The 23,322-nt window shown below is 31.8% G+C and overlaps 1 protein-coding gene across 3 annotated transcripts; it reads left to right on the plus strand.

The window, feature by feature from the left end:
* The first annotated feature begins 53 nt into the window (after positions 1-53).
* LOC134242579 (uncharacterized) lies at positions 54-22,201 on the plus strand. 3 transcript variants are annotated; one of them, XM_062724681.1, is made up of 24 exons: positions 54-201; positions 4,999-5,289; positions 5,515-5,796; positions 6,337-6,627; positions 6,840-7,130; positions 8,610-8,743; positions 8,862-8,912; positions 9,026-9,205; positions 9,548-9,607; positions 10,755-10,913; positions 11,208-11,279; positions 13,173-13,343; positions 14,793-14,817; positions 15,183-15,229; positions 15,714-15,788; positions 18,598-18,654; positions 19,351-19,466; positions 19,779-19,876; positions 20,003-20,082; positions 20,187-20,234; positions 20,904-20,979; positions 21,241-21,320; positions 21,455-21,532; positions 21,786-22,201. In XM_062724681.1, exons 1-24 carry the CDS (start codon positions 75-77, stop codon positions 22,002-22,004), a joined length of 3,108 nt encoding a protein of 1,035 aa, XP_062580665.1. In that variant the 5' UTR covers positions 54-74; the 3' UTR covers positions 22,005-22,201. The 3 variants fall into 3 exon arrangements, 2 of the variants coding, with proteins under 2 accessions (XP_062580665.1, XP_062580673.1); XM_062724689.1 differs by lacking the exon at positions 5,515-5,796; XR_009986886.1 differs by lacking the exons at positions 21,455-21,532; positions 21,786-22,201 and having other exon boundaries at positions 20,003-20,081; positions 20,185-20,234; positions 21,241-21,297.
* The last annotated feature ends 1,121 nt before the right edge of the window (positions 22,202-23,322 follow it).

Genomic DNA, 23,322 nt, shown 5'->3' on the forward strand with positions numbered 1-23,322 from the left:
CATTTTTTTTATTTGTAAGCTGAAAAACAAATAAAAGTAATCTATTAGCAGCGGAAGATACTAAAGAGTCCGAAATGCTTTCGAAAAGTCAGAAAGATAGTGTTGAAATTAACATTTGTGGGATCACGAAGGAATGCGTGGACGAGAAAAATATTAATGATTTCAAATCTTCACTACCAGACTGTGGAAAGAAAAGCGAAGGTATAGAAATTATGGTTAAACGGTCTTACTGTATAAAAAAACCTTAAATAAACGTAAATAGGTGTACACTAAACAAAATTGCTAAGGCACCGCTTAACAAAATTAATAGTTTGCTTTTAAAAACGTGTTTATGAAATATTTGATATACAATTATGTAACTTAAATACAAAAAAAAAAACAAAAAAAAAAAACTAAGGCATAAATGTATAAATGTCAAACTTAACGAGGCCCGATCCAGTTAAAAATTACGAAAACGGAATGATAATTATTTTTTATTTTTCGGAAATATATTTGTATGTGTTATGCTTAGAAAAATTAGAATGAAATTTTGTTACCTTGCCTTTATTGTACTCGAATGGGGGCACTGTCAAGATATGGACCATTTGTCGTGTTTTTATACACAATTACATACTAAAACTCTCCAAAAAACAAAGAAATTTACAAATTTACAAACATACATGATGAAATCCTTTGTTTTTTTACATACATCTTATAAAAAATGAAAAAAAAAAATAGAGGTAGCCTTTATTGCGGTGAAAAGGGGGCATGTCAAAACACAAAATTTGGATTTATTTTATCTAGGGATGACAATCGATTGCAGAATTGCTAATCAGTTAACCGCAAAACGTACCGACCGATTAACCGGTTAGTCGTACATGTATCAAGATATAAATGTTGACATTTTCTTTTCATACACACAAAAAGGCTAAGAAGACGTTAGAAGTTACATTTTGTTTATTATTTTGCTCGGGGAATTTTATGAACAGAGTATATTTTATTTACGGAATGAATTTAAAAACTACCCATTTTTAGGTCACCTGAGTAAACTCAGGTGACCTATTGTTATCTGTTTTCGTTCGTCGTCGTGCGTCGTCCGTTAACATTTGAGCATTTTCATCTTCTTCTCTGCAACCACTGAACCAATTTCAACCAAATTTGACACAAAGCATCTATGGGTGAAGGGGAACTAAAATTGTGAATTTCATGATCCCTGCCCCCCTGGGGCCTGAGGGGTGGGGCCAAAACCACTAAAATTAATGCAATCTTTAAAAATCTTCTTCTTTACTCCTGGACATCAAGCAGTCAAACTGTTTGCATGATTGTAATTAGCAATGAGTCCTCTACCAAAATTTTGAAATTCATGGCCCTGGGGTCAGGGGTTCTAGTGCTAGGGCGGGGCTAAATAAGTAGGTAGTGAAAATGCATTATTTCTTTGAAAATCTTCTTCTCTGCCCCTGGGTATTAAGTAAACCAACTAAGTACATAGTTATGATGAGCAAGAGTGCTTCTACCAAAATTGTGAATTTTATGGCTGGCCCCAGGGCGGGGGTTCTGGTGTTAGGGTGGGCTCTATTGATTATATAGTGAAAATACATGAATTCTTTGCAAATCTTCTTCTCTGCTCCTGGGTATTAAATAAACTAACTAAGTACATAATTATGATGAGCAAGAGTGCCTCTACCAAAATTGTGAATTTTATGACCCCAGGGTCAGGGGTTCTTGTTTTAGGGTGGGGCTCTAATGACTATATATAGTGAAATGCATGAATTCTTTGAACATCTTATCCTTTGCTCCTGGTTAATATACTATAATCTAATTACATATTTAAGGCCAGGATTTATTTTATTCTCAGTTTTACAAACCCTCCGCTCAAGGTTTTGAATTTTCAGAAAAAAAAAATAAAACAATTGTTTCTTTCCGATGTCAAATTTGAGTCGGGATCGAGATTTCAAATTTACGAACACGGACTTCCGGTTTTAAGATGGAAACGGCGGGTAAATAAAGCTAGTATATAGGTCCCTGCTAAATCTGAGAAGATAACTTGGTTTAGTGTAAAATTCATCGATACGAGTGTCATTCAAAACGTTTCACCCGTTCAAAGGACAAATAAAATGCTGACGACTTTGTTGCACAATGACATGCTGGTGAGATAATTATGTATTCGTTTCAAAAGTATCTGTCTGTAAATCATTTTCCTCCCCCAGGTTTTAAACTGCCCGTGGTAGCTATTGCATATTGCCAGCGACATTGTTTAGGTCTTTCTTATAGCTTACAGTCTAAGCACCATTCTTCAGAAAAGGGTTGCTTATGTATCAGATGTAATGAATAAAACTATGGGAGAAGTTAAGTCCATTTGAGGAAGAAATAAACAATAACCTGAAGAAATCAAAAAAAAAAAAATTCAACTATTAAAAGGCAAGAATATACAAATATATACAGGCATGTAGTATCATTTGTATCAGCCAGAAAAATTATTTTACACTTAATTGAAAGAAAATGTTCACCCTACTCCCAAGTGCTCCCTGTCTGTTTTATGATAGGAATTATAATTTTAGGCATCAAGTAAATTTTAGAACAATGTCTACACATTCACCTAACACATATTAAAAAAATGAAGATATATTGAAAGACTTTTAAAGAATTGATTTTTTAAAATATATTTTGACCAACATCACAAAATTTATATAACTGGCCCAAACTGGCAGATGATGAAATAATCAATTAAATGTTCTACTTCCCTATTTGTAAGCATTACATGTATGTGTCCAGTGGTAAGGAGCCTATCAGAATAGCATAAAGAATAATGTACAAATGTTAATAATTGATTTATCATATATTTTTTTATTTCCTTCTCCTTCGGGACTTTTTTATTCTCATGTTCATAACTTAACTTAAACATAAAAAATGCTGGCCTTATAATGAAGAAAGGGGCCTCTTTCAAAATAGATAATTTCAGGGCCGCTGGGTCAGGGGTACCAGGGGGGTACTTTGACTAAAAATAAATTAATGCTTTGAAATCTGCCCTTTGATAAGCACTGGTGCCTCCTTCAAAATTTGTGAATTTCATGGCTTTTGGATTAAAACACAAACCAAATACAATCGCTGGAATGTTGTTACATGATACTCAGGTGACCTATAAGGCCCGTGGGCCTCTTGTATACGGTATAAACTGGGTTGGGGCAGTTTACGCTTTATAAACCACGAAGCGGTTTATAAAAAAGCGTAAACTGTTCCAATCCAGTTTATACCGTATAAAATGGGTAGATATTAAATTCATTGCTTATAATTTAATTTCCATTCATTTGATGTAAGAAAAAAAGATGATTTTTCTAACAAAATGTCTTCAATTTGTACAAAATTTGAATGTAACGTCAGGCGGATTGATACGTTTTTGACGCAAGTCATTGTGACGTAGGCAACCAATTTTATACGATATAAAGAAAATTTTTTATCCAATCAAATACAGCGTGACAACCAGAATTAAATTATTTCAGTTTCAATAGACAGGTAAAAATTAAGAAAACCATGAATCTTGCTTGAGAAAAAAGACAGGGATAATTTTCCAACGCTGATGTTAAGTTTATTCTGCGTTGTCACCATAATCAGAACTACATGTAGTCTATGTCTGAACTCGCACTTTACTTACAATTTACAATGTTCTTTATAAAATGTAATTAAATAGATAACGGCAAAATATAGACATATAAATGTACTATTAATAATTAAAAGTGCTTAACGGTTATGTTTTTAATATCATTGAAAAACACAGGACTATCTCGGTAACGTCATGATGTTAAAAAAAACAGTAATTAACACTTTACGAATTGACCAATTACCCTGTAATCTCAATCTGAAGAGCTATAATTACCTCCAAATATTCTTAACTATATGTATTTTAAAAAAAACAGAACAATAAAAAAAAATTAAATAAATTTTAAAAAAAGGAAACTGCGCACAAATTTACAAATATTTTATTTTTTCCGACTAACCGATTACGGATTTTCTAACCGATTAGCATCGTTCCGACCGATTAATCAATTAACCGGTTAACCGGTAAATCAGTTAAATTTCAAATTGCCATCCCATGTTTTATCAAACTACGTATTTTTAAGTCGCAATGGGTTTACATAACAACAACAAACGATTGCAATACTGTATTATTTCCTAGAAAATAAATAATTTTTACATTAGGAAATAATTTTCTCGCCATGCTTTATTTTTCTCTTAACATGCGACGTTGTTTTACTTGGAAAAAAGGGAAAGAGGGAGGGAGGAGGGGGAGTAAAGGCGAAAAAATTACGATTTTTACTAATATCATGTAATATATAGAAAAATAAAATATTTAAGGGGTTGCATTTAAATGATTCATAGACTCATTTTATTTTTTAAACTGAAGATATTCCATGCATATTTAAGTCCGCAATAAAAAGAGTGTGTTTAAACACTTCAACATGTTCAAGGAGAAAGACTAAAATCGTTTACTTCTGGTTGCAGTGTTTGCTTTTTAAAGTCACAAATTGAAGTAAAACAAGATAAAATTAATGAAATTGTATCAAAAAAATGATCTCTCAAAATTGATTGGTTTCAAAATTGTTTTGGAAATACTTACATATTATATATACTAGTACCAATCCGGTAAATGTTCCATTCACAAACAATAATTAACAAGTGGTGCGTTAGCAATTCTGTCTAGTGTATATACAAGATATTCCACACTCAGTCGTTCCACTTTTTTGTTTAATCATGTATTTGTCATCTCTAACGGAGTCTTATACTTAATGTCTCGGAAAATTTCAAAGCTGACAATAGAGGAGTTAGACAATCCTTACGAAACGTTTTTAATTGTGAGCACTGAATGTAATAGTATAGTGGGTGATATCTATGCAATTTTTAGATTCTTAAAGAGACTGCGGAAAGTCAGTTCAATTTCATATACATAATCGGTTTCAAGGCAAGGCTTTTATTATATTTTTTTTCTCTTGTTTAGAAATGAAAAATATCCTATATACATTTCAGAACTTCCAAAGGTAAAATTAGAAGAAAATATTGTACAGGATGGCGAAAGATTGCGCTTTACTGCACACATATTTTCAAAAGAGGACCCAAAGTCCCTAAAATGGCTTAAAGACGGAAAAGAACTGGAATATGCAAATGATGGAAAGTTTGAAAGAAAAGACAGTTACAAGAAAATGTCCATTTTATATATTAATAATCTGGGAAAAGAAGACGAAGGTGAATACACTGCTCTTGTAACAACAAGCATTGGTGCTCATGTCAGAGAAAGTATTTCATTCAAACTCCCCGAAGGTAATGAAAAATATCCTATCTTTAACTGATTTTGGTTATGTATTTTCTCATTATGTTCGACAGTACCTGAAGTGTATTAATTCTTCAGAATTATAACAAATGAAAATCTGTAGTGTACAGTACCATTATTTGTGTTAAGATTATTTATGGAGATCATTTGTATAAACGAGACATTCTTAAATATGTTGTAACATGTTTTCTATCTTTTTTTATTTTATAAAAAAGATCCTCCTAAGGTTGAACTAAAGATGGAAAAATACCTGACATCCGTTACGTTTAGAGCAGAAGTTATTTCAAAGTGGCCTGTCCAAAAATGGGTTTGGTATAAGGACGGGAACATCATAAAGGAGAGAAATTACAAATTTCAGGAAGACACATGTACATCTAGCGTTCGACGGCGTAATCTAATGATTACGGACTTAGAAGAAAGCGATTATGGATTTTATAGCCTAATGGTCATAACAATTGGAGGAAGAAATGAAAGTACTAGACAATTACTAAAGGAGGGTACGTTTGATTACGCTTTAAAATAAGAATTTCAAATCATATTTATTCGTTCATAAGCTTTGTCAAAAATTAACATCATGTTTCTATTTGACCACCTTTTGCTGGTGGTGCCAAATTGCAATCGCTGAGACAGATTTTATTTTATATTATTTTTTTTTTATTTTGTTTGTACATATAATCATACAGAAGTTTGTTCATACACAATGTACTTGTGAAAGTTTCAATTAAAATGTTCAAAGAAGTGTTTATTTTTTAGGCAGGTATTTTATTTTCCTTTTAAAGCTTCATTTTAACATTGAATAGTAATAATCAAAATAATTTTTTGAGAAACGAAATAAAAATTATTTTTTTACAGATTTTTTTGCACAATTACCCGATTCTACGCAAATATTTCGTCAAAATGAATCATTGGATTTATTGCAAAATATATTAATAAACCATAATTATGTTATTTCTGACGCAATTCATTCTATATTGGGATAATTTTAAAATGGATGAATCCGACTATCTTTTGATTATCTTTTATTTAATATGTTGCAGATGCTCCGGAAGTTAAACTTGAGCTAAAAATAATTGAAAAAGAGAAAAAGGTGAGAATTTTTGCAAGGGGTAACCCCAAAGAGCTTGCACTTAACCTGAAATGGTTTCACAACAGCCATGAAATTGTCTTCCAAAATCAGACCAAATATACAGAAACAACTGGCGTCAACAATGTCTTTATTTTGGGAGTCCATGATGTTAATCGTGAAGATGAGGGAAACTTCAGTGTTCGCATGAGTAACAGATCAGGGAAGACCACTTGTAAATCGGTGTTGTTTCATATAACTGAAGGTACATCTATACTCTATTTTCTCTTCCTTTCTATTTTTCGAATGTTATTTCTAATCTTGTGTAAAATTTCCCCAGTCTCTTACCTTTAATGTCTTATTTTGCTTTCCTTTCGGTCTTTTCTATTGCAATTCGGTTTTCAAATTATCTAACTTAACTTTTCTGTTGTAATTAATTTTTGTATGATTGATATGTAAATGTGAATATTTTCTCAGATTTGCCGAGTGTATTGTTATTATTCTCAAAGAAGGAGGCCGAAATAGTAGAGCTTATTGCTGAAGTTAGGTCTACATGGCCCATAGAGTATTTCTACTGGACAAAAGACGGAAAATCAATTCCACTTGATAATAGCAATTGTGTGTACAAGTTTGACAGTTTTAAACCTAATACTTACAATCTGAAGATTAAAAATCCAAGACAAGAAGATGAAGGTGAATATAAGTTGGTTGTTGAAAGTGTAGCAGGAAGGAGTGAAAGCAATGGACTTTTTATCAGAAATTTTTTAGGTGAGCCATTCGTTTAAGTTGTATTTAGAGCAATAGTTGTGATTCCTCTGTACTTTGATACTTAACCTTGTCCACATGATATTGAAGATATTAAACTAAGAAATAATAATCACACTCTATTTAACATAATGTTTCTTATATTTGATGTGAACTAAAGAAGATTTTTTAGTATATTTTAAAGATAAATAAATAAAAAAATAAGACCGTCTAGAATTGTTGAGATGGCATACATGTACATTCAGAAAAGTGTTAACATTAAAGCCCAAAAAATGTTGAAAAAAGAGGACCTTCTCAAAAAAACATCAATCCTGATTGAAAATTATAGTAACACTGAAAGAACGTGGGCGCTTTTGATGGGCATTTGGCAGGAATCTGGGCGTACTTAAAAAGTGAAAATTTTATCGACATGTCACATGAAAATTTAACATTTTTTTATTCATCGGGTTCCTGTGCAACAGGAAAGGAAAATATTTTCCTGAAATTGAGCTCTGGTTAGCTAAAAATTAAGTTTAAAATTGGCCAGATCAGATATTTGGTACAAAATTATACATTTTGAAACATGTTTTTCTTAAAATTTTCTGTCTCTGGGTCTTCTCTCCATGATTTTGAAATATTATTCGTGTGTATTTAAATTCAAAGAAATGAATACACTTTTTTAAAAAATGGAGAGAAGACCCAGAGACCATGAAAAATTAACTTTTCCCAAAAAATCCAAATGTGTGAATGTGGTGCTTCTTTGTCCTTTTAAAATTACTTGTTTAAGTGCAGCGGTGATAGCTCAGTAAGTTGGATTACCCGTTCACTGTACTCGAAGCGAAAAGTTTTTGGTTCGAGCCTGGCATGGGGCGTTAATTTTTTTTTTTCATGCAAAAAACCATTTATTTTGTCAGTTTCATTTTTTGTACTTATGTATTAAAATTTTGATAAATTATAATTAAAATTAGATAAATTTTGGTTCGGTTTAGTTCCCGAGCGAAATCAATTCAGAATCTAATCTTCTATTCTACAATGTACATGTATCATGCGTCTATGCATTAAATACTTTAGGTGTTTATTTTTTGTGAAACATTAATATGTTACAGTACCCTCCAGGAAAAACGGACATAAACGTTACAATTTTACACGGTCTTTCAAACTAAATGAAAAAAACCTATGGACGTGCTTGAAAAATCTGACCAGCTATGTTCAGCCAACCAAATCATGGACATTTAAACCATAAATGTTTCGTACGAATGGTTCCTGCGAATTACTCGCCAAATGCGCCCATCTTCTTTCAGGGTATTTTTAGCGTTTAAACAAATTGAAGTGATGTACTTGAATTTAAGTATAAAAATTAAGTGTTTAAATTGAGGCTATTAATTTCGAGAAAAATTCTCAAGTAGCACAGAGATCTCGATACGATGATTATCAAAAAGATAGTATTAGGCTACGTAAATTAGGGAAATATTGATCATAAGTTACATGTACTTGTATTTCAAGGTATGAAAGGTATGAAAGGGAATCTACCTTGTGACCTAACAGAAAACGAGAAACAAAACCGTTCTATGCTGGATAATGATAATAAGAAAACCGATGTTCAAATTCATAAATCAGTGGAAAGTCGTCTAGACGGGGTAATATGTTATAAATAATATCAATACTCAGTTCGATCATTTCTTGTTTTGTGTAACTATTCTTGTTTAGATGAAAGTGACTTTGCTGTTTTGAGGCAATTTCTTTTTGTTTCTGTAGATCAGCCGACCATATAAAACAGAAGTGAGATGTAAAATCTGCAATAAAATGGTAACAGTTAATATAGATCTGATATAATGAATAGATATAATTACATGATATGATATGCTTCCAACAGTATCCTCTTGTAAAATCTTACAAAATATTGTTTTACATAATTTCAGGCAACAGCTATTTTTCAAACTTGCGGTCATTCTTTTTGTCTGGAGTGCCTTCAGAGAGCTGTTGGATCAGTTGACTTTCCTGAGTCAACAATTCTGTGCCCAATGGATTCTTGTTCTAGTTTTGCAACCACAGAGACTTTCAGAGAGTTTATGAACAGACCTCATATCCTTCATCTTGAGGTATATATTAAGTAAATAAACCTCTTTATAATTTTTTTTGTTGATCACGGGATATCTCTTAAACACAAAAGAAGCATATAGACTCAGCACGAATGTAATTCGATATGTTTTTTTCTGCGATATTGGTTTTAGCGGTTGAAGATAGTAAAACTATAATTATCCTATATATTAAATTGAAATATTTCTGATTTAAAAACATCAATTTGATACTCATTTTAGAAACTGTAACAAGTATTTCATACTCTTATATACTTGGTCATATGATCAAGGTTGAGCAGAGAAAGACCCCGCTAGATTATTACTGTATATTGTGATTAGTTTTCTGTGATATTTGTTTTTCAGATGCCTCTTTTTTTCAAAATATCACTTGGCCAATGCAAGGGGAAAAGATGTTCCGAAGAGGTATGAATGATATGGGCTGATTATGTCAAGTCATGAAATATTATGTGTATTGTTTTCAACGAATCCACTTAGGTTACTTTTTGTCATCTGTTTTGTCTGATGTCATGAATTGACATTAATATCTTCAGAACTGCTATATCAATTTCAACCATTTTTGACATTTGACATCTGTTGTGATGAGAAGAAATGGGAATAATTTCATGGTCTTCATCCTGATAAAGATGAATGGAGTACCACCCCTGATCTAAAATATGCAACTCAGATAATGATAGAAATGTTTCTGATGATTAATAGATATGTTTAGTTTTTAGATCAAAGAGTGCGCTCATATTATTTTTTCTCTCTAAAAGTACTCAAATATACCTGTTTACCATGAAAATCAAAAACATTGCAATTTCATAAATCCAGTTCTCCAAGACCTGGACTTTTAGGAGAAAATGTTTAAGAGGAAATGAAAGCATTACTAAGTCTTTATTTTTTATTGCTTGAAGTGGAACATCAAGTGTTATTCAATCAATTGCTCCAGGGCCATTTTATGCATCAAGTGAACAGGGTTCTTTTTTTCTTGCATATTTAACAAATAATAATAAAATCAACTTTATCATCTAAAAAATCGGACTTCGGTATAAAACCTTCTGGTGTTAGAGTTGTTATTTCCTATGTAGCTTGTAACACGAGCTTTGATTGGGTACAAAGTCGGGTGTAAATTTCCGTGCACCCGACTTAAGCCGGGGGTGAAAAAAAAAACAATCCAGGACGTCACAATACATAGTTTTTTCAAATGATATGACGTATGACATTGTAGTACGTAGATCAATTTTATCGATAATTTGAGACAAAGTTGATTGGAATGATTTTTACAAAATCATTCTTTGGAGACATAGGAAATATATTCGTTATCCAGGTTCAATCAAGGGTGTACGGGGATATGGAATACAACCCGGGGTAAATGTAAATCCCCGTACACCCTGAATTGAACCTGGATAACTAATAGTATATCTTTTTGAAATAGAATTCAAACTGATTCAGAGAATTTAGCCTCAAATAAATGATAAAAGAAAAGCTAAAAGAACTGAAAATATTACGTTAAGCTGTAAAAATATTAATAACCTTATTATTTTTTCTTCTTTGTAAAATATTTTAACAGGGATTCATCAACATGAGTTTTTGTAACCATTCGCTTTGTATGACATGTTTGGAGAGTTGTAAATCTGCATCAATATGTGTCGGAGAAGATTGTACTAACGCAGGAATTCCTCCAGCCAGATATTTTGACCATTTGCTTTCAGCAATAAAAGACAAAATGGTTTGTACGAACACGCAATTTTGAAAAAAAAGCCTTTCAAAAATATGAGTAAATCTTTTGAATTTTTTTGGGGGGGGGTGGGGGGGGGGTGGGGTGTGTGGCGTGTGGCGTGATTTCAACTCTCATGCCTTGTTTAGGTGACGTGAACTTAAGAATATGTTACATGTACAAAAAAAATTAAGAAAAATCGCTTATCTTTTTTTTTTTTGCTGGTTTCATTTAAACTCTAAATTATGATGGTTACATAGTTTTCATTAGTTAGTGAAGTTTATATAATATGTATTGTTTTGCTAGCAAACACCATTTATGGTTTGGGGAGCTGACTTCACACTTGAGAATTGGAAGTGTTCAGCATGTAAATATCCGGTAAGTAAAATAAAAGTACCGGTTTATAACATTTTAATTTGGACATGTAACACAAGAGACTGAAACTTTCAGTATTAACTTTTTAAAAAATCGTGATGTTTGAGTTTAATTTGTAGGAATATAATAACTCAGTGACAAAAGCACGTGTATTTACTTCTTCGTGGAATAAAAATGAATTATTAAGAAAACTTACGATAAGAATAAGATATAAAATTGAAAGATTTGATTTTTTAATACTTTTTACTTATTTCTCAAGAATAAGAATCTACCATTTATATACTTTTTAGTACTGCCACCCAGACCCAACATGACACCTGAGTAGACTTAGAAAATAGAGCTCTCGAAGCCTACTTTGGGCTGCTCTGGGGCTCCTGTGATATTGCTTTAGAAAATATATCTAACTGTTCTAGCAGTCCCTTGGGCTGCTTTCTGCGAATGCTTTGTGCACTCATATGAAAAGGATACAGGAGATATTATAGCCCCGCCCTTGTGTATTCTGATTTTGCGGGTTCCCAGTTGCTGTTCTGTAAGCATTCCTCAGAGAAGTGTTTGAATAAAAAAAAACACAAATAGACAAGAGATTATAGATAAAAAAAATAAATGTATGAGCATGTAGTTATAATTGATAATTGTTTTGAGGCTGTACATTAAAACGTAGTAGTTGTAGTTTAAAATTAATTCAAAGAAAGAAAGTACTTATTTAGTTAAGGAAGGAAGTTAGGAAGTGATATTTATCTCTTATATGAATTAATAACATGTGTTTGAAAACAATTATACAGGCCTATGAAAATTTTCCACTCAAAATTTGCATTAGTACTATTCTGTATTTTAAAAATGCCATATCAGTAAGATACTCTTTAAGACATATCTATTATTGAAAAAAATGCTAAACCATGTATAGAACTACATGTACCATAACATATTTTAACCGCCCTTAAATAAAACCTACTACATGTATTATTTTAGTCATATATTCCAAGCCCTCTGATTGGCATAAACTTGGTCACATGATTAAGTATATAACTAACAGCATATAGACATGAGTAAGTATTTATAGAACTTCAAAAGTATATCGAATTCATGTTTCTTGAAATGGAAGTAATTTTCTTTTAAACAAAAATAAAATTAATACCCTAGTAGTGATTTCACTATACTAGCTAATACAGTATATGATTTGATATTTAAAGAAATGTTTACTTTAAAAACTTGTATTTACATTTGTAATGTTCTGTAACTGATAACACGTAACATAGGACTGAATTAGGATCTACGTAACACACGAACATATTGAATATCTTTGTCAAAATTAATACAAGACATAATCAAAAAGATGTACATTTGTAGTATTATCAGTAAGTAAATCCTCTAAATTACTAAAAAAAATGTCAAGGAGACACATTTATATTAAACAATTGAATTTACATGGTTGGTAGTTCTGTGTTTAAGAGAGAAAACTTGTGGGTTGTTACCATTTTTTTCAAATTGATTATTTTAAACAACCTCTGTAAAAAATAAAATAATAAATGTAGCCCTTTAATTCGGTCAATTCATAGATATATCGACTTCACGGAAAAGCATATTGACCTCACACATCGTGCTCGGTCATTATGCTTTTCTGTGAAGTCGATATATCTATGGATCGACCTCATCAAAGGACTATATTCATATAATGACTTTTTTAAAAGACCATGAAATAAATTATTTTATCACTAGCTAGTCAGTCACATAAACAATTGGGGAATACTATCTGTCAGGTTTGGTCTCGTTAACAACGTACCCTCGAAGAATCAATAACTACCATGCTATTCATGATGTAATCTGTCGTTTACTCAAGGGAAATGTATGGCTTCTGACTATTTTGATATTACCTTATGCGTATATTATTTTTTGCAGGCATTGTATGAAATTATATGCTGCTGTCATAAAGTGTGTGCAAAGTGTATGAAAGAGATGAAGACTGGAGGTCGAATACCAATTGCTATTGGAAAATGTCCAGTTAACGGCTGTAATGAACTGTATCCAATTCCAAGCTATAGAAATCCATCCTGTGAGAGAAAAACAAATGTAAGTCTTTTTTTTCTTTAATTCGTTGGAATGTTGCAGTGCTATATATCCAAAAAGCGATTTCTTGTTTAGATACGCAAGTTATTCTATCGCCTTGTACCTTTTAAAGCCTACAGCAAGCTTATTTTAAACCGAGAAACCTTAAGGTACTTCTGACCACTTTACGAATTCAACTAAGTTTCAAACAAAGTAAGTTTTGTAAAAGGGATATCAATTTGGTTTTAAGAAGATTCATGTTGTGTCCAAAGAGATAAATGTTTGTGTTGCGGGACTTTTAATTTGGCAAAATCCTTCGTAAGTTAGTTTAGAAGCAGTTCAATGTTATGAAATTACAGATAATTTTTAAGGAGGAAATATTTCAAGTTGAATATAAATCTCTCTTCAAGAACGTTTGTTCGAAGCACATTGAACCGTCTGATATTTGACGCAGTAAAATGCTTTGGCTCAATATAATTAATAAAATAATTCAATTTTTAGCTCACCTGAGCCGAAGGATCAAGTACGCTTTTCTGATCAAAATTTGTCCCTCGTTGGTCGTTGTCGTTGTTGTTTTTGTCGTCGTCGTTGTAAAATGTTCACATTTTCATCTTCTTCCCAAGAACCACCGAGCCAATTTCAACCAAACTTACCACAATGTACCATTAGGTAACGGGGATTCAAGTTTGCTGAAATGAAGGGCCACGCCCTTTTCCATGGGGAGATAATTTTGAAATAGAGAAAAATTAATAATTAATAATCAATAAAAAAAAAAATGTTCTCAAGAACCACTGGACCAGGAAAGATGAAACTCATGTGGAATCATCCATAGGTAGTGTAGATTGAAGATTCTTCAAATCATGACCCCCGGGGGTATTGTGGGGCCAAAATGGCCGGTCAAAGTTTTACATAGGAATATAAAGGAAAAATCTTCTTCTCAAGAGCCATTGAGACAGGACAGATGAAACTCATGTGAAATCATCCTCAGGTAGTGTAGATTCAAATTTGCTCAAAACATTACCCCCGGGGCTAGGGTGGGGCCAAAATGGCCGACCAAATATGTTCATAGGAATAGATAGAAAAACCTTTCAAAATCTTTTTTTCAAGTACTTCAAAGCCATGATTAGTGATATTTATATGGAATCATCCTCAGGTAGTGTAAATTCTAGTTTCTGGGGGTTACAATTTAAGCCCCACCACCTCAGTAAACTATCACTTCTGATCTGATCTGTGCTTTTTCCTAACCGATGTGCTCAGGTGAGCGCTGTGGCCACTGGACCTCTTGTTCAAATTACTTTACAGTACATTAGGGAATCATGATTAAATTGAGGTTAGATTACTCTCTGTATATTAATGTTTCGACAGTCTTGCGTGTAACAAATGATCAAATTCTTCCGAAAATAAAGAATTAAGGAAAAAAGGTTTATTGATTCAGACGTGTTAACTTTCAGATTATTTTCTTTTACATTGTAGGCAAATGTAAAAGGCTCTACACTGGGTTTGTATTCTTTTTTAAAGTTTTATTTTATTTAGGGGTTGCAGAGAAACTATTCATCAACAATTAGATAAATACATAAATCGAATTCTTCTTATGATTAATATAAGGTCTTATACTTCTGTTTCAATTTTTTGCTGATGTGTAATTTTCTCTCCTTTGCATTTTCAAAAGATTTCTCTCTGAACTCAGGATGCTTTGTGTATATATGATATTATTCGTAGAATGTTATATACAAAATGCAATATGGTTAAACCAATAAAAGTGAAAAAAAATCAAATAAATATGTAGAACCAATTAAAGATTAATTTCACCAAGCAGAAATAATTGTTTTCTGAATAAGAATGTCTTTTAAACACAAATTATAGGCCAAAGCGAAAGGGTTAACACTTCTGTGGTCAAGCCTGAAAAAACGGTAAGGTGTCTTTTACATGATCATAAATTACTTGCAATATTTTATTTATATTATCGTCGTTGCAATTATGACTGAATTCTTCAAAATTACAAAATTAAGGAGAGATAACAGATGATCAAATTACTGACTTTTTAAGCATCCCATCAAATGTAATAGTTAAAAATAAATAAAAAAAATATATTATTTTGCAATTACAGTGTCCAAAGTTTTTTTTTCTAAACGTGTAGAACATCAGTTCTAGCTCCGTTTCTTCTTACAAATCTCTCTCTCCGCAGCCCAAAAGTTGAGCAGCATAGGATTTTATTACTAAATTATAATATGAAGTTATCAATCTACATATATTCGCTAACTGTGGTTTAAATTTCCAATACTTTGTTCTTCTTATATTTTTTTTTTAATCCCGATTAAGATTTTGTGTGTGACGAGTTCAGATAAAAATAACTGAATTTTCTTAATTTATATATATTTATTGCCTCCTTTTCAGGTATCACACTCTCTGAAAAAATCTAGAGGCCTTCAAAACATTGCTTTCTCCTGTTATCGAAATAGTATTCTACAGGTAAACGTATTCTAGTGTGGTTTTCTTAATTGATGGTATTGCAAAGAATCTTTCTTTTTATTTTGTTCAACGTTAATCCACAGCTAGTAACTTTTTAGCTCACTGAGCCGAAGGCTCAAGTGAGCTTTTCTGATCACATTTTGTCCGTCGTCCGTCCTTCTGTCCGTCCGTCTGTCCGTCTGTAAACTTTTCACATTTTCGACTTCTTCTCAAGAACCACTGGGCTAATTTTGACCAAACTTGGTACAAAGCATCCTTGGGTGAAGGGAAATTTAAATTGTTAAAAAGAAGGGACATATCCCCTCACAAGGGGAGATAATCAAGAAAAGACAAAAATAGGGTATGGTCATTAAAAAATCTTCTTCTCAAGAACCACTGGGCCAGTAAAGCTGAAACTTATATGGAAGCATCCTGGGATAGTGTAGATTTTAAATTGTTCAAATCATGACCCCCGGGGGAAGGGGGGCACAATGGGGTATCAATTTTTATATAGAAATATATAGGAAAAATCTTTGAAAATCTTCTTTTCAGGAACCACTGGGCCAGAAAAGCTGAAAATTATGTGGAAGCATTCTAGGGTAGTGTAGATTCTAGATTGTTCACATCATGACCCCCGGGGGAAGGGCAGGGCCTCAATGGGGAATCAAAGTTTTATATAGAAATATATAGGAAAAATCTTTGAAAATCTTCTTCTCAAGAACCACTGGGCCAGAAAAGCTGAAACTTATGTGGAAGCATCCTGGTATAGTGTAGATTCTAAATTGTTCAAATAAAGACCCCCGGGGGAAGGGCGGGGCCACAGTTCTATATAGAAATATATAGGAAAAATTTTTGAAAATCTTCTTCTCAGGAACCACTGGGCCAAAAAAGCTGGAACATATGTGCCCATGGAATGATCATGGGGTAGTGTAGATTTCAAAATGTCTAAATTATGATCAGTGGGGTAGGGTGGGGATGCATTATGTATAACAAGGGGGAAATCTGCTAAAGAACAGAATGGTCAAAGCTTCTCAGGTGAGCGATGTGGCCCATGGGCCTCTTGTTTAGAAATAGCAAAATTCGTGTCAAAGGGTATATTTTATTTTCCTCCTTATATATACATGTATAACATGTGGTTTACTTATTTACATGTACAACCAATAAATTTTTCGTTTTATCTTTTTACTTTGACCCTTCAATGATTTATGTAGCTTATATTTTATAAATAGTTCGAGGTTCGAATATTAGAATAGTAAACCTTAAACATGACATTTTGTTCAATATTGAAGTTTTACGGAAAAAATGTTATGAATGTTTCCGACTTATGTTATAGCTCCAAGTGGGATAGCTCTTTTATCAAACCTCTGTTGATGATCTATACCCTGAATACTTTTCCGAGGGGTTTCGGTCAAGGATTTGATTAAAGAGCTATCCAACGCATCGCCAACGTGGATACATGTAAGCAATTTATTATACTCATCTGCTGGACATCATTTCTTTGGATTTTTTTCCCCTAATACTGCAGATTCATAGGCAATTCATGAAAATGAATGATCTTATTTTTATTGTACCATCTTTTTATTTAATTAGAAATGGATATAGTTTACATTGAATAATATATGTTGCCTTCGTCACATTTACTTATAACAAGATAAAACGTTTTATTTGAATTGACTGTTAAAATAAGCTCGATATACATGTAGACATTTTTATAAAAAACTGTCTTATTTTATACACTTAATGATAGAAAAATTAATTATAAGAAATTAATTAATAGCTTCTAAAGTTTAGCTTTCAAAGTTTTGCTGGAATTCAACATGGGTTCGAACAGTTAAGGATATTTTAATCCGCTGAAATCCTAATGCCATCAAAATGCTAATGAAATCATGATGTTATTATCAATTATAGGAAATCAAAATAGGTGGCAAAAATTGCATAAAACCTTTCCGAGTTGGTAGCACAAACTATACCCCAAGGTATATTCACTTCTTTTTTTTCTTAGCATACATTAAGAAAAACAAGATTATTCAGAGAATCTGTGTCCCCGCTAAAGGGAAAAGAATATATGTGCTGACCCGGGGAGTGGAATCGAAGGGGATGGGGCATAGGAATTTATGGCATAAAATTTAATTGAAAAAACTAAAAAGCCTTTCGACATATCGCCCGGAAATGACAATATTACACACAAACTCTCTCACACACACTGAATGTACGAATTTACCTTGACATTTGATCTTTTGCCCTCAAAATAAAGTGGGTTCTTTTTTTGGTCATAAGGAGTTGTGGTATTAAATTGTATTGCAAAAGCTCTAAAGTTTTTCGAGATATCATGCAAAAACAAAATTGTAAAAAAAAAAATGATTTATGAATATACGACCTTGACATTTAGACCCCAAAAAGGGGTTTTCCTTAGACCCAGGGAGTTGTGGTATTCTTCTTTAACTCTTGCGTCTCTAGATATCGCGAAGAAACGAAAGCGTTACAGACAGACAAAGCTGTAAACTGACGGACAAATGGAAGGACAGACAGACAAGAAATAATATCATCAACTCTCAGCGGAGAGGGGGGGGGGATAATAGTGCAAGTTAAATTTCCTATCAGTAGTATTTCATTTGTTTTAAGTTTTTGACATATCTGTATTCTGTCTTTCTAACATTCCCTTTTCTGGATTTTGCTTTTCCTTCACTCTATTTACACGTAACTCCGCTTTAAGAAACTTTTAAAGATATTTTTATTGAACCTTTTATGATTGTACATATTAAATATAACTATCCAAATCCATCATCATTTTATCAATTTAAATTGAAATTGCCTTTATTTTGGTTCATAGATACTTGCAGAAACACCAGGTTTTTACGAATGTTTAGAAAGAATATGTGATAAAGAGGTAAGTATTTGAAAAGGGACTTTTTTTCTTTTTCATATGGAATAAGTTTCTTTTTGTTGACATTTATATTCGCAGCTACTGCCAAGACTAAATTAAATTGCATTCTCTGCGTTTCATTACATTTCTTGCCTTTTATATTGAGTTCAGTTTGTAGAAGTTTGATATCAAGACTCTCATTGAAAGTTTTTCAAGTGTTCTTCTTAAATCCCTTTGGCACAAGTGCATAATACAAATCTTATTAGTTTTACATTTTGATAGATATATTATCTTTATGAACCTAACGAAAACTTTGGACAAGTCATAGATTCTCGTGTATGAGTGTAAGACATATTTCATCAGAATTTCAACTTATGACTATTTGAGGGAATTTTCCACTCTTCATTGGGATTCATATCCAATCGAGAAAAACACTAGTTTTTCATCTAAGCAAGATTCATTTAGAGCATTCTTCTTACCATGTTTAAATAATGCTTAAAAATCACTTGCACAGTCACTGTTTGTTCCCAAGATGCTGTTAACGTACGCATTTTAATGTCTTCTTTTTTGCAACAAAGAAGCGATCGAAAAGTCGACAATAATTAATCACCCTACGGCTTAGAATAAAATTTAAAACACATAAATTTGACAATGCCTTCCCTCTGTCTCCCTCTTACCTTTTATAATTTCATATTCCTGCATCCATAAATTGTTATACAGAGCAATTCCTGGACAAACCCTCTCGCGGAAATTCTACACCGTATACGATCTCGGAATACAGCAGACGTGGAGATGTTTTCGATACTGAATAGTTTTCACTATCAATTCAACAACACGTAAGATGTGTTTTTTTTTATTTCGTAATGGTCAATTAATCAAAAGATGTTACAAGTATTTTAATAGATGTACAAACATGGGCGTCGGAAACAAATGGAAAATGGGGGAGGGAGGTAATCGAAAGCGGGGTGTTAAGCCAATAAAAAAAGATAAATCCCAATTTTTGATGCCTATAAAATATCTATTTTTGCTTTCAAAAAATTTGTGGAGGAGGAGGGTCAAGTGTTCATGTTAAGGTTTATCAATAACTTTGTATGACCTGATTTTTTTCTTTATTTTTGTACCATTAGTTGTTCCTTGTATCTTTACAGGAATATTGGATTTCGTGAATATCAACAGGAAGATACTCTTTCATTTTTAATGACTCTGTTGAATGGGCTTAATGATCATTATGAGAAATCAAAGAAAAGTAATATATTTATAATAATCTTTATTTATTTAATATTTACAAATCCATGTCATTTTTTCTATCATAATGCCCTAACAACAGTTTACAGTATTAATGAATTCTTTTTTTAAAAACAAAACTTTGTAGACGTGGACGGGTTTAAGAATGCTTTGGACATATTTAAAGGAAAATTTGAAGATAAATATTTCTGCGAAAATTGTAAAAAGGTAAGTTGGTCGGTGTCTTTAGTTAAAAGCTAAAAATTACATAAAGTGATGTATACAGGTATTTCAGTATAAATATACATATAGATGTTTAAATTTTATTTCAGGAAGAAAGTTTTAATCAGAGTGACTTTCTTAGTCTTCCACTCCTTAAGGTAAATTATCTCTTATATTTTTATATTTATTAAAATCAGAATTATAATTAATTAATATTTCTATCACTTAGCCTTGATTGCTCAAATTTAGTTTTCACATAAAGACAATAAAATACATAATCTGCATTGTTTATACTGTGAAACGATTTAAATTTTACTAAGTTGGCAATAGAAGGTTTCTTCTTCTGAAAATAAAACCATACTTTGCATATATTGTAAGCATTTCTTTTAATCTTTAAATTTTACAATCGTGTTTTCTATTCTGTTATTAAATAACATTTTAGTGGTAAGCGTGAAATTAAGTAAACCACAGAGTATGACTAATGTGTTTCATATTTACTTTTACTGCATTATATCTATGCAGTTTTATACCTTTTCACCCGCATATCAAGGTTTAGATATCTCAGTTGATTTGGTGTGCAAGAGCTAGTTTTTCAGCAGTTATGTATGTCAGCTTTCATTCATGAGAAATAAATTATTTGTTATATTACAATATATTATATTAAAAAATGACAGTGCATTTAAAACTACCATCATAATAAAGTGTAGATATTATATTAAAGGCTTAAAATGTTAACAAACGAATTGAATCCATTTACTGAAAAACATGATTGAAAATATTTAAACCGCTGCACTACATTCTGATAATTTTTCTTTTTCTTGTTTTAGAAATCTTCGCTATTTGAGAGTTTTTCTTATCTTTTTGAAGAAGAGGCAATTGACATGTTTCCTTGTTCGCGTTGTGGTAAGTATTTTGATAAAAAAGTGTAATTAGTACGTTATTATTTTTTTTTTAATTTATGCATGTTCTGCATGTTGTTCGTTGGCCATGTTCTAAAATGATGTGGAAATTATTAAAAAAGAATTTATTAATGAAGACGTAAAGGCGAATTGAAAATCCAAGTGTTTTTTTTATAATTGTAAGAGAATGTCCAAATACTACAATTTAAATAGTCATCTTTTTAAAATTTCAATTGCATAATTTTTGCTACTTTCTTAACATAAGAATCTAGGACATTGAAAAAACAGCTCCAAATATGCAGTTTTCCAGATGTTCTTGTTCTGCAGTTGAACAGGGAAGGCAACGTATGTTTTTAATTTTATTTTTTTTGTTAAGTATTAAATACATCTATTTAAATCTTAACATTCTGCTTCATGTACGCTTTGTAAATGACAATACTACAGTCACTGTATATTTCATTTTTGTATTTTTTATGAAGGTATACTGGACAAGAGATGATGATAAAACGGATTTTAAAGAATTTCTTAAAGATGCATGGAATGAGGAACTTTCACAGGTAAACTAAATGAAGATATCGTTGATCGTGTATTGAAACAGTTTGTATAAGTATGTTTTTAGAGATCGTTTCATTTTGTTTAAAGTGTAAATGTGAACAGTTTCTTCATTTATATGTTATGAAAATAATAGGAAAACTTTAAAGTAAGTTTGCAGCAACTATTTATCATATCTTTATTGGATATCAAAGTCATGCATAGAATCTTTTTGATAAGATGGATGTTTATGAATGTGAATTTTGTTTCATTTATCAGAAAGTCAGCTTGAATGAGATTAAGTCGTATAGATTGTATGGCGTTGTCGTTCATCGAGGAGACGAAAAGGGTGGCCATTACATATGTTTTGTAAGGAGACGGGACGAGTCGTCATGGGAGGAATGTGATGATTCAGTTGTAACCGCAGCAAATATAAAGAGAGTTTTGAGGGCAAATGCATACTTGCTTTTCTACGAGAAATGTGACTCTGAAGTTTAGACTGCACTTTAATGCAACAAGTGTACAAGATACATGCATCTTTTTATGTACAGTGTATATAATTAGCTTTTATCTCTGCATATATAAGCAATTGTATTTGTTGATATCAATAATGGTTAGATAAATTGAAACCGTTGATTTTAAGAAAATTAAATTAACCGTGTCTTCTCTTCTGAGAACATGTATATTTAACTTTTTATATTCATCATTTTGGTATATTTAATTTTATTTTTCAAGCTGTACGATAAACATGATGACTTTAACTTTTCTATCATCATCTTCCCTTACCTATGCAGCAATAGCAATATACATTCATCACCTGCATACAGGGTGTATATATCTCAGTTGATTTGATACGCAAGATTTTGCTCTGCGTATGAACAATTTTTAAAACGAGGTAAATTATTGACAAGCAAGTAGAAGAAATAATAATAGCAACAGTCTCGTTTAAAGAAATCATTTCGTAAATAATATGGTCGATTCAATGACCTTGCCTGCAAATGCAATTTATCATTGAGACAAATGCTTATTGACGTTTTTCATGCTAATTGTAAGTCCATTATTTATACACTGATTTGACAAAGGACTTTTTCATTAATTTCCGTTGTTGACAAGAAGCACACGGCGGGTGTGACCGGTCGGCAGGGGATGCTCACTCCTCCATTACACCTGATCCCAATTTGATGTTTCGAAAGTCAGTGTTTGCACTGCTCCTATTTTGTATTGTTTTATAGAGCTTGATATTGAATACTGCTTGTTACATGTATCTCCATATCCTTTTTTATGTATTACTTTCCTTCCTGTGCATGCATCACCATTTTGTTACAATTCTGTTAATGATACTATATTTTTTGGCATCTAAACATGGATTTTTCATCTATATAACATACTTATTAAATCTGCCTAAAATTCAATATCTTTTTAAGATAAATAGTGTTATTATATTTTTGCATTTAAAGAGTTTGAATGTGACATTTACTATATTCTACATTCGAATTTTTCGGAAATTTAGCAGATATTACATACATAATCGTTTTGAACGTCACTTATTGCAAACCATTACTGCTAAGGACGTAGGAGATTGGAATCATTTTTATTTAGTACGTATTTATAACATCTAAACGCCGTTTTTTCCACTTCCCATGTTTCTTAATCATATCAATATTAGAGCTCGTGCATTAACAATTTTTAAACAATATAAAGGGAGCTTCTATCCCTCTCTTAAAGAATGGATGGACTAAACTGCCAAGAAAAAATGCCATAAATTAAAGTTATTTAAAATATTTCTTTCTTTCCATCAAATGAATTCCCAATATCT

Source organism: Saccostrea cucullata, unplaced genomic scaffold (assembly GCF_032062105.1).
Source record: "Saccostrea cucullata isolate Sc308-1 unplaced genomic scaffold, CSIRO_AGI_Scuc_v1 ctg904, whole genome shotgun sequence".
Lineage (NCBI taxonomy): Eukaryota > Metazoa > Mollusca > Bivalvia > Ostreida > Ostreidae > Saccostrea > Saccostrea cuccullata.